We start from the raw sequence: 12,208 nt of genomic DNA, 5'->3' as shown, positions 1-12,208 counted from the left end.
CTTAGATAGCGAGACCAGCTTGGCAAAGCTATTTACCAGTAGTGTTACCAGGAGGATCGCGGTGTACTCTTTACGACTGGAGGATGGCATAAGAGAATTTGATATTGCTGCTTTTTTCAGGTACGGGTCAGTTCTCAACTCCCACCTTTAGTCTGCACACCTGCACGTGGCTTCCGTGTCTGAGGGTTGTCACCCTCGCGAGTTCCTTTGTGAGAAGGAGCCTGCATCAACCCGTGTTGGAGGCCGGGGACCCTCTCTCTGGAGAGATCAGGAGAAAAAATGTATATACAGATTTTCTGTCTGTGGCAGCACTGTGTTTTGCCACTCAGAGCAGAGAAGCTTAGTTTTCTGGTGAAGCAGTTAACCTTGGTAAGGAGAATGTGAATAGTTAGAGCTGAGAGCTGCCTGCTGCCGGGTCACTCCTGTGGGTAAGAGGGAACTGGGCTTTAGGCCTAGAGAAGGGATCTCATGGTGAGCCTGCTGCTATTAGGTGACTCTGGCATCTGCTGGAACAGTTTTCTTGGCCAACCTGAGAAAGCTTTTTCCCTATTGTTTGGTACTAATCAGCAAAACACCTTAGCCTTCAGAATTCAAGTCCTAGGAGTGCGTGGATGCAGTTCTTTAGCCATCCATCCGAGTGGTGGTTCTGGCTGCTCTTTGACTTTTGCAGCTGCGACGCTGCTGTCTGGGATGGCCTTACGTTTTGCCCACACGCAGCTGAAGCACGGCAGCGGGTGCTGAATTCATTCACCCGGGGATGTGGTGCTTGGCCTCCTGGGGCTGCGTGTTTCAGGGCTGACTGCAGCTGAGCCTTTCTAGGTGCAGAGCTCTAACTGGTGTTGCACGCAGTCGGCGGCAGCTGTGGTTTCTTTCTCAGGGCTGCTGTGTTTCTCGGTTGATGCATGCCCTCAGAGGCTCTCTTGCCCTCAGCCAGACGCTGGAGGAGCGGAGCGGCTGGTGTTCAGTTCCAGGAGCTGGGAAGGGGTAGAAATCCTCACTTATCTGTTTCCTCCCTGCTTGGCTCTAGGTGAGTCTTCCCCATCACTGTTTGCAGCTGGTGGGCAGTTGTCCCTCTGTCAAAGTCAGGGCTCACCGCTTAGGGCGTGCCAGGGCTGTACGGCACGGTTCTTGGCCCAGAATCACGCCTTGCTGATTTCTTCTGGCCTTTCATTTCAACGGGCAGTATCTGGGGAAAAAGCACTGCAGTTGCGATGAGGCGACGAGCTGTACGGAGCTGTTAACCTGCTGCTTTGGTTTCCTCTCACACAGCAGAATTGCTGTTGGGTATCTGAGAAATTCTCTTTCAAGCACTTAAGTGAAAAAAAAAAAACAAACAAATTGCTTTGAAAACAATGTTGATAAAGTGTCTCATTAGGTGCCGGGGTGTCGCGGTGGCCGCTGCCTCCTCGCTCGACATGTGCCGAGGGTGTTTGGGTGTGGGAGCAGCTTTGGCTGCGGGTGTAAGCGGGCTTCGTGCTCCGCTGTGCATGGGGAGAATGCATTCCTTTTGCTTTGTGTACTGGAGACGTGAGAACTTTATTTTTGGAATGGCCTTCTTCACAGTGCGGTGACGGAGCAGTGGCACAGCTGCACAGAGAGGTGGTGGAGTCTCCTTCTCTGGAGACGTTCCAGACCCACCTGGACGCCTACCTGTGCAACCTGGGCTAGGGAGCTGCTGTAGCAGGGAGGTTGGACTCGATCTCTGGAGGCCCCTTCCAGCCCCTACAGTTCTGTGATTCTCATACAGAATTATTATTATTATTTTAAAAAAAGGTGCAAGATTGAGTGCATGTTTACTTGCCCCAGATCAAAGGTTTTGAACGCTGAAGTCACCATCAGCTGAATGGAGCCTCCTCTTGGCTCTCTTCTGTCTTCAGGCAATCGAAGCTGCTGCCCTTTATCTCCCAGTTTTACTGTAACTACTGTTGGGTTTTTTGTTGTTCGTTCATTTCTGGGAGAGTTATGTATAAAAAAAAAAATTGAAAGCAATTAAATGTTCAAGCCATAAAATCATGAGTGCGGGAAGACCCTCTTCACAAGTTTTAATGTATTTATATGTAAAATGATGTTTGTATTAAATATTTTCATGGTAGAATGCGTATATAAAAAAAAAAAGGGTTATTATAAAGAAAAAAAAAAGAATTCCGGTAAGATTAATACCGAATTTAAAAGGATGTGTTTTTGTAAGATGCAAGTGTCACTGGTTACCCGTAAGTAGACTTCTTTGTTTTGTTTTTCTTTAGGGGAGATGCAAGTGCTTATTGCAAATGATGGTTGCAATTGCAAATGACAGTGGTCCTTTCTGCTGTTCGGGGAAGCGTTGATGCGGCATTCTGCGCGGCTGTAGTAAGTCAGGGCAGTAGTGAGGCCGGTCCCTGCTGCAGGACGTCCCTCTGGGCCTGTCCTGCTCCAGCAGACCCCTCCCTCCTTCCCGCTGTTTCTTCCTATATGACTTTTCCTACTGTAACTGTTTCTGGGTTGAACTCTTGAGTCGAGATCGGGACTAAAACCCTGCGTTCCCCAACAGTTTCCGCTGGGCCTTCTGCCGTTTTCATACCCTGTAGCCCACGCTGCCTGGGTCTCCGTTCTGAAGAACTAAGTGCTAACAAATAATCCTTGGGGTGAGCTTACACGCGTGTTCGCACTTAACCCCGGAGTGTATAACTTGTATACAGTACTTGATAGGTGTTTTATGACATTTGTACTCGAACTATGAGCCTTACCGAACATCTGTAGGTTTATTCATGACTTTTAAAAGTGGATAACTCTAAGAAAGATGTTTACACACGACTGACGATTGCCCTTCCTTTGACGTTACGAATGGGGTTTTTATAGTGTGTTTGGGTGTATGCGCAAGGAAGCAAGAGAAAAAAAAACAAAAAACAAAAAAAAACGAAAAAAAACCGTTTCCGGGGAGAAAAAAATAAATAAACGATTAAGTAAAATAAATCAATAGACTCGACAAGTATTTTGTAATGAGTGTATTGTAAAGGTCGGAGGCGGTGCGGACGTCAATCCGTCCCGCCCCAAGCCCGCCGGGCTCCGCCCCGCAGCGGCATGGATCGCTACCGGTACTTCGTGTTCAACCAGCGCGGCATGGTGGTGCTGGGGCTGCTGCAGGTGGCCTTCAGCGCGCTGTGCGTCGTCAGCGGGTTCCTCGACGGCGTGTTCGGGGCCGAGTTGCCGCTCGGCAGAACCGGAGCGCCCGTGTGGGCCGGGATGGTAAGGCGGAGAGAGCCCCGCTCGGAAGCGGCTCGCCGTGCGCGCTGCGGGCGGAGCTTCCTTCTGACGGAGCCGAAATCGGGGCTGCTCGCCCCGCTGCGTTCCCCTCGCTCCCCTTCGCGGTTCCTCGGAGCCAGGCGCTGAAAACGAGCCCCTTTCGGCCCTTGTGCTTTTATCTTCCGAACCCGATACCTGTCGTCCGGTTACCGACTCCTTTTCTGCTCCGCAGGTCATGGGAGTGCCGGGCGTCCTGGCGTTGTTTTCCTCTCAGAGGAAGAACCCGGTGCTTGTAAGCCGTGGGGATGGGGCGGGGGAAGGAGAGGAGGGCTGGGTGCCGGCCCTGCGAGCTGGGAAAGCCCGCACCCGCGTGCCGAAGGAGGATGCGCTGTCTCCTTGCTCTCTAACGCGAGCTCTGCCCGGCTCTGATAACCAAAACGCGTAAAAATGCTTCAGGATGCCTGCTTGTTTCATTTATTTATGCCTTATCGCTGCCTGGGATTAAGCAAACGGGAAGAGAGTTAATTCTCGCGCGTTTCCTAGGAGCGCGGCTCTATCTGGGTAAGCCCCAAGGGAGGACGCAGCTCCTAAGGCGGACACCTTTAAGAAGGATGCGTTTCAGCCTCGCTCGCACCCGGGGCGAGATGTGGGGACTCGACTGTATCTCAGCGGCTCGGTACCGCAGAAACCCTTATGTTTGGTTTCCACCCAACTGTTGCTACCGGATACTTTGTAGTGTTACAGCAGGTCAAAGTCTGTTACCTGCCGTGCGCTGACGTGTTTTGATTGCCTTAGTTGCGTTAATTTAAGACAGGGCGGTTGAAATTCCTTTCCCCTTTGTTATTCTCTTTTACTTTCTCTGCCTAGGTGAACGTGCTGGTAGCGGCATCTATACTCTCCTGCGTGACCATCCTCGTTGTCATCGTTTACAGCTCCCTCACGCTGTCCCGCGGAGAAGAGGAGCTGAGCTCTCACCCAGTGCACGCAGTGAGTGTCCCTGGTGCTCATTGCTGTCCTCGATGCACAGCTTCCCACCACCCACCGGTGGGGCGTACGCCTGAGCACGGCGAGGTTGGGTCAAGGGCTCTCTTCCAGTATCTGGAGTATTTGGGTGGAAATGTTCATTGTCTGAACGTGGCTCTGACATCTCTTCTTCTGCTTGCAGAAGCTCCTTCTGAATAAAGTCGTCAAGGGGGCTAACATCACAATGTTAATCGCGTCCATCTGCAGCGCCGTTGTCGTGCTGGTCATTGCCTACCTGGGGTGCCGAAGCCTTCCTCACTGCTCGTGCTACGACAGCGTAACTGGGATGGTGAGCGGGGGGCCCAGAGCACCACGGTATTGTGCCACGGTGGTGTACTTTCCTTCTGCTAGCATCATCTCAGCTTTGTCCTGACCATCCCGCTCCAATGCTCCAAAGGGAAGGGGATGTCAGAAGGGATTTGGTTTTCGCTGCTTCCTTCTGCTTCCTCCTGGTTGTTATTCACCTGCTCACGGGGCGAGTTTTGTGACGGCGTTATTTCCTTCGTAGGAATGGTTGCAGCCGTGCGACGACCAGACTCTGGCCGTGGAAATGGTTTGCACTGTACAAAGTGAGTAACTCTTCCTATCCGTGTATTTGGGTGCAAATCCCAATAACCAAAGTACTCTGAACCGGGTGTTTGTGCGGAGGGCTATGCCACGCTTAACAATCCCCTCTCCCTTCCCCACGCAGGTCCTGGGGATGGAATTCTTAACTTCCCGGATCGTGTTCTGGTGCAGGACTATGACACGGAGGAAGACGTGTCCAAGCCTCCTCCATACGTCAGAATGGCTTGAAAAAGCGATGGACTGTTGTTAAGCTGCTAGTCGAGACATACAGCGAGACAGACGGAAGGAGTTCTTCCTGTTGACAATCACTGTGAGCTTTTCCTGGACGAGAGAACAGTTGAAGGCCCGATGGTCAGCAAAGATCCCTGTGCAAATGGAGAGGCCTGCATGTATTTGAGGACGTTCAGACTCTGTGTAGCTGAAGTAGCTCGTTGCCCTTTGGGAAGCGTGAGGTTTTTTCTCCAGCTTTTGTACGTCGTTGGTGTTTTATTCCACTAGAGTCCATCATGCAGTTTGCCTAGCAGCTCTAGCCATGCACATTCCAATATTAAACATGGTTTATTTTTTAAAAGGAACGGATTGTGGTGTATTCCCCCTTCTCATCTCCCCCTGCTCATTGAATCATTTGTCGCAAAGGATCCGCTGCTGTTCGGCTGTCGACTGCTGACTTGCTCTCTGGCGGGGACGGGGCAGGTCACATCAACAGCGCAAAGCTGTGCAACACCGGTCTGATGCCTCCATCAAAACGGGGCTCTGTGCGTGCTCGTGGCTGGGTGCAGTTTGAGTCATTCAAGAAGGGCAATGCTAGTGTTCTGCTGCTGACCTTTTTTTACAGATCTGGGCCTAAAAGTGTTTCCTGGGAATGACCTACAGCTTTCAGTTGATGTCTCCCAGCTTCGAGGTGTGTAGATTCCTGCCTGTGCTTTAGGGATCGCTTCCAGGCAGGCTGAGAAGTGACTGTAGTGCGTACAGTTGAGCGGGTCATCCAGCACCTCCGGCTGAGCAGGACCGGGCAGGTTCCCCTCTTGGCTGAGCGTGCTGACAGGAAATGGTGAGTCATGCCCACAGTGTAGCTCCAGGAAGGAGAGGTGCCTTTCCCTTTCTTGACAGGTGAGGGAGTTAGATTGTTCCTGACTGTTTATTTTTTCTAGCAACTGATGCCTTCTTCCTAATTCTAGGAAAAGAATCCAGATGCCTAAATGAAACCCTAAGCTGCTTGTTGAAGCATTTCTTACGGATGTTGGCACCCCGCAATGTTCCCCTTGGCACCGGGCGCACCTGGAATCTCAGCTGCTGGGCCTGCTAACAGCAGGTAATTATCCAGTTAGAGTCCACTTTGAGCTTCAGCCTGGCTGTATGGTAGCATGTCATGTTTCAGTATTTGTCTTTAACATAGTATTCCATAATGTGAAGTAGAAAGCGATGCTGTGCATTCTCTGCTGTAGCACAGCAAGCATCAAAGCAGCGAGCGTGAGCATGTTGCCACCCTCAGACACATCTGACATCCATACGGCCCACGATGAATTGTTTTTCCCCTTTGATTAACATAAACTGCTGTGCTTGTAGATTAAAAGAAAGCAAGGGTCCCCGAGAGGTCCGTGTGATTGCTGAGACTTTAAACCAGTTCGACTTTGATTCTCTGCATTCTAACAAGGATTTTGCCTTTGAAGGAGCAGCTTGCTGGAAGCGGTTGATTGCCGAAAGGTGCCGCTCAGCCGCCCCGCCGCGGCTGGGTGGAAGCCGCAGTCCCACCAGAAATGCTGCTCTGTAACATTGCCTTTTACTGAGAGGTAGTACGTGCCCAAACGATGTGTGGGCCCAGAGGCTGGCAGCAGTGGCCGTGGTGCTCAGAGGGACAAGGAGAATCGCAGAGTCCCACCAAAAAGAATCTCCTTGCCCGTATATACCGAAGTGGGACTGCCGTTTCTAACTAGAAACATGTGCAGCTGGTTCAGAGGCAGCTAGGCAAGCCCCGGTGCCTGTATGCCTTTTGCAGCCTGTTTTTGCTGTCCCGTCAGCGATACAATTGCGGCTTCACTGTTGTCATACCAGGACGCAGACATGTTGGATACCTTAGGGCTGCTCAATGGCAACAATTCCTTCTACAGAGGGAGGATTTCTAGAAGCGAAACAACTGTGCTGTGGACGTAAGTGGAAACTGTACCTCAGTTTAGTGCCAGTTCCTCTCCTTGGGTAGCAGTGCAGAAAGTGTGTTCACGCCTGCAGCTTCCAGCACTATGTTTAGTGGGTGATGCAGACACGCGTCACGTTTCCCCCCCAGAGCCTGGCAGCATCTCGGTGACTCGGCTACAGCTTGGTACTGAAGTCGGAGCTTCAGGGTGGCAATGAGAATGAGTAATTGTACACAGGAACTCGAATCACCCTCTGATGAGCAAATGATTTATGTATTTATTTATTTATTTATTTTTATCGTCAGCTGAATCTTCAGTTGTTGAAGCCGGGAGCCCTTTATGATTTCCCATGTATGGGTGAGTTAAAATAGCTTGAAGTGAACAGAAAAGTTGTTGCACAAACCTTAGGGCGTGTTTCGCCTTCTTCCTCATTGTGTGCCCTTCCTACGAATACAAAGAAAGGGGAAGGTGCAGAGGAGCGCTTAATTGTGTGCGCTCACCTGCCCATTGCTTTTCTCTTTCCTTTTACTTAATAGCTCTATGTGGGTGCTTACTTAAGTATATTAAAAAACACAGGCTGTGACCGCAGAAGCTGTCCACACTCTCTCCCAGTTGATGTACTGCTTTCACACTCAAACTCGGAAGCAGGTGGCATCTTTTACGTTGCACTGTAAGTGCGTGCTTTACAGAGCTGCAGACCGTTACTTGTCTTACAATGGGACCTAATGCAAAGAAACTGTACAGAAAGGAGGCTTGTGAGGAACAGATAGAAGGATGGAGGGTCCCTCTACTTTTCAATCTTGTCAGACACAGCTGTCCTCGACTCCTTGGAATCGAGTAAGTACCTGAAGATGCTGGTGGTTGGCAGAGGGGGCAGGGGCGGTAGATGGTGTTCTTTGTGTTCTTTTTCCTTCCCCCCCTTCTTTCACCGCCCTCTTTTCTTCTTTCCCCCTTTTCCTACAGTAAACAAATTTGTAGTTGAGGGGCTTCGGCAAAGCATGTGCATAATATTGTGTAGAATGTTTTAAGAAGTGCCCCTTGGTTTGTGTTTGTGCTGAAGTCCAGAACAAGAGTCACGTTAAGGGAATCTTAGGTTAAAGAAAAGTCTCTTAACTGCATGTTCGTAATTTTTAGAGAATGATGTTGATTGAGTCCATTTAAACAGAGTTGAAAAGCACATGGAAAACTCTAGAAACTGGCCAGTTTCTAAGCACACGCCAGTTACCCGCAGTGCACCTACAGTTCACTAATAGCAGCACATCTTTTGCTCTCGGCAAAAAGGCAGCGTAGTTGTCGTTTTCTGCAAAGCTTCCGTGATGCCTGGTGCTTGTAAAGGATGCTTTTTGGAATCTGAGAAGTTGCGATAATCCGAAGACACTTCGCGCAGCAGTTGTCTCTTAATTCCTGAGTGCACCGGAAGTGGTTGGTATTTGAATAAGGTTTTTTTGAGGAGTCAGTCTTGTTGCCAAGTCTACGGCACACTTACGTTACTATCCATTCTCCTAATGCACTACTGGGTTGACTGTGAAATTTCTGTACCTTTCCATTACAGGAAAGCTGGCAAATTCTCCTTCCTTTTATTGAATAAAAGGTTGTAGGTACAGCCTTACATGATTAATGCCATATGTGACATTTAGCTTTTGTAAGTCTTTCAAAACAGGGAAATTTCTAGGGAAAATAAAGAGCCTTTCTCCCTTCACTTTTAGTTCAACTAAGTATATTTTTTTACACCTACTTAGAGATTAAGGCAGATCATTTAAAACATCAGTTCTGTGCTTTCCTGACTAAGAGTTTTTTGGATTTCAAATGAACCGCTGACCAGACCGAAGAAGGTCCTAATTACTTAGAGCTCATTTTTCTCCGGTGGAGTTTAATGGGTATGAAGCGTTACTATCGATTTCCCTGGGTTCAGGAAATGGCTTATGTTATCCAGCACGTACTGAAAATCCTATTGCAGTTATGGGAAGGAGAAAAAAAAACAAAAAAAACAGAGGGCAAAAAGAATAATTGCCGTGTCTCTTCCTAGGAATGTATCTGTATCACTAAAAGACCATTTAAGTATTAGCCATAATTATCACTTAGGTGAAATAATTTTTCAACGTTGGAAGCAGTTAAAGAAGCTTCCAGCTCTGTATGCTTGCCCTGCACAGAGACAGCTAACAGCATGGAAAGGAGGAGTTAACAGTCAGTTTTCAAGCTGGAAGGTGACCATGGAGTTCCGCAGGGACACGTTCATCAGCCACGTGAGAAAGAGAATGAACGATGAAGTGATACGGTTTGCTAGGTTGTTCGCTGTAACGGAGATGGGGGTGACATCCAGACAGATACAGAAGGCTCTTTTGGGGACTAGCGATAAAGTAGCAGATCAAATTTCGTGTTGGTTTATGCAGTGCGATGGATGCAGTAAGAAAACGGTTTCTTTACGGGAAAGACAGTAATCCTTTTGTTCACACAAACGTCATCCTTAAATACCCTTGCATAATTTCTACTGAAGTTACTGGGCGTCTTCCGGATTGTAGGGAAACGATAAGCAAGCGGCACTGAATGACACAGAAAGTTTTGTGATGGTCACAAGCTTAGCATCCCTTTGGGCCTAAAGTCTCGCATTTTGGCCAGTCAGTTGTGTGTAATTTTTACATTTGCTACCTCTGCTGTTACGTGATTAACAAATGAACTGTAGCGCTCTGTCACATCCATTTATTTCCCATTTGATTTGTTTCTTTCTCACTTTTTCAGGATGTTCTGTCCTTTTTAATCCGGGAGAAGCTGAAGAAGAAATGAGACTGAGTTACAAATGTGCTTTTTAAGGTATTTTATCATTCCACTGTTTTTTTTGTTGTTGGTGGTGGTGGTTTTTTTTTTTTTACAGACTGCTCATACCATCAGTTACTTGGATTCTTTGTAAAAAAAATGTGTTTTAAGGCAGTGTGGCACGTGTGCAAGCCCCTGAAGTTTACTGTTGCTCTTAGAGTACTGTTTTCCTTACGCTGAGTAGATTATACACTTCACCACGAAGGGTCAAGAGTTATTTTCAGAACCAGGTGAAGCGGTGCCGGTTCAGGGATAAACGGCGTTGCTCCGGTTTTAACGTAGCCTGATTTGGAGAATCTTTGACATAGGTGTGGTTGGGGTCAAATATATTATGCTCATATCTTAGTCCCTTACCAGTACAGTGAGTGTTCTTGACAACACGTTCGGTTGGAATGGGCTGATTTCTAAAGTGGCGCTGCTCTTTGTACTTACCGCGACCCTTAGGTAGTGGAACAGTTGTACTAAACCATTGTTGTTAGTTTGAAATGATTGGGGCGTGAAGTGTTATCCAAAAACAACTGTAAGCCTTCTCTCAAACACATTTAATTTCACATAGATTTTGTGTATAGCTTCTGCATACTCAAACCATCTGTTTCCAGTTCGACACGATATCGAGTCATACGAGCTTTATTAAATAGTGCAAGTTAATTCCACATTAGTGGCTAGAAGCGTCTTGGGTTTACTTTCTTCTGGAACAGCCTCGATGCTCTTCTGCTTCATTAGAAAAATATAGAAGAAAATTACGATGCGGTAGCGACCGTTTGAGACCGAGGACATACGTAAAATTGCCAAATGTTTCCCTTTTTTAAATAAGTTACAAAGTGAAATAGGGGCTGCATTTGAAGCGTAAGGGCCAAATAGACGCACAGGTTTTGGGAACATTACAAACTGCAGCTCATTCCTGTCAAATCTCGCTTGAGACAACGAGGAGTCATTTCAGAACCTCAGAAGAGTTATCGATGTGTTGGGAGGAACGCCTACGCTTCCCAGGCCAAAGGAAGGCTCGTGCAAGGTGCGGCCTCTCAGGGACGAGACCGATATTTTATTATGCATGGAAAACGTTCTGATCTGTCAAAGGTCATGCAGAACAGCTCTATGTGTTTCTGGAGAAAGACTTTATTTGTTATGCTGCGTATCAGAGGATTTAGATCTTTGCAACCTTGTGCCAAGCCTATTTCTGAGGCAGTATTTTCTGTTGCAATTCACTTATTTCTAGAAATTTCCATAAGAAAGAAACATCCTCATCTCTTTCTTGTTCCTAGAAATATCATTGTCATTGAAAAACAACCTTTGAATGTATTAAAGCCTTTTACTTTTGTAACTCAAAAACAGTAAGACTAAGATGAACATTTTACTCCTACTCTCTTATGATGTCATTAATAATACTTGATTGATGTCATTAACAATACATGATTGGGGGGGGAATGAGTGACTTGAATTAGTAGTTCTGTAGCTCTTAATTTACGCTTTGTGGGCTCCCAGATTTCTCTCGACCCCTTCTTTTTCATCAACAGGACGAGCTGGCGTTCACGGTATGGGATCATGAGCTTGCATAAATGGCACCACATAGTGGAATGATACAAGAGTGAGAAACTTGTATAAACTTGTTAGAAACTGAAATAATTTAAGCAACTGTAGATGTTTAGCTGCGTAGTGAGCACCGAAACAGAGAAACTACCCTAACCTAATGTTTGAATGGTTTGTAACTGAGAATTCTGTCAAATAGCAGTTCTGATTCCTATTTTTAGACAAAGTTACGTTATTTTTAGGTGAAGTCATATTTCCACTGCCATGCATTTAAGAAAGACATTCAATATTTTCTAAGTGTAGCCAATTCTTCTGTTGCAAATAGATTTGGACGATTTTCTTCTTATTTAACTACTCTTGTTTGAATTGAAATGTTTGGTAGAATTATGCAGATCCAGTCATGAGGGTAACCCTAGGAAGCGACGTGTTCTGAATGCTAACATCAAAAACTTGCTTACTGTGGAAAAGCTGAGACACGGCTCAAACCGGTGACGGAGCACCTGGCGGGTAGGCAGGGGAAGCCCACAGGAGCTCAGGTGCATGCAATGGACCTGAGTGGCAGGAAGGGGTGGAGCCAGGATCTACACCTTCCCCCTCCTCATTTAAGGGATGTCAGCGGAAGAGAGAGTATCTCTCTGGAGGGAAGCAGAAGATAAGCTGTTTCTGTGCCCACGGCTGTTGCTTTTGAGCTGAGCCTCACTCACTGTATCCCGGGGTCTCACTACTCTGCTGTCATTGCTGTGCTTTCCATCATGTTTCACTTGCTTAAATCGTTCTCTTATTTTCCTTTGGTCGCACGCTGCTGCTGAGGGATCTCTTTTGGTTTTCCGAGCACTGTAATGATGCTTCACTTTGTGAAGCAGCTGCAACTTACTTACTTAAAATAAAGCTGGTGTTTGTTTATTATGTTATGCTGGTAGTTGCTATTC

The 12,208-nt window shown here is 47.3% G+C and overlaps 2 protein-coding genes across 2 annotated transcripts in view; both read left to right on the top strand.

Annotated features, from left to right (window-relative positions):
• The window catches only part of MAML3 (mastermind like transcriptional coactivator 3), a 413,710-nt gene that overhangs the window by 217,081 nt on the left and 184,421 nt on the right, over window positions 1-12,208 (top strand). The window lies entirely within an intron of this gene.
• On the top strand, window positions 3,059-5,128 carry LOC136048405 (uncharacterized). The gene is made up of 6 exons (XM_065736055.1): window positions 3,059-3,222; window positions 3,452-3,511; window positions 4,087-4,206; window positions 4,385-4,531; window positions 4,751-4,811; window positions 4,934-5,128. The coding sequence occupies exons 1-6, from the start codon at window positions 3,097-3,099 to the stop codon at window positions 5,035-5,037; spliced, it is 618 nt and encodes a 205-aa protein (XP_065592127.1). The 5' UTR covers window positions 3,059-3,096; the 3' UTR covers window positions 5,038-5,128.

The sequence above is a fragment of the Cyrtonyx montezumae genome, unplaced genomic scaffold, assembly GCF_038088225.1.
Source record: "Cyrtonyx montezumae isolate F1298 unplaced genomic scaffold, pur_monq_1.0 scaffold_2, whole genome shotgun sequence".
Taxonomy (NCBI): domain Eukaryota; kingdom Metazoa; phylum Chordata; class Aves; order Galliformes; family Odontophoridae; genus Cyrtonyx; species Cyrtonyx montezumae.
The sequence above is the reverse complement of the archived record's forward strand: the minus strand, read 5'-3'. Positions and strand labels throughout refer to the sequence as shown.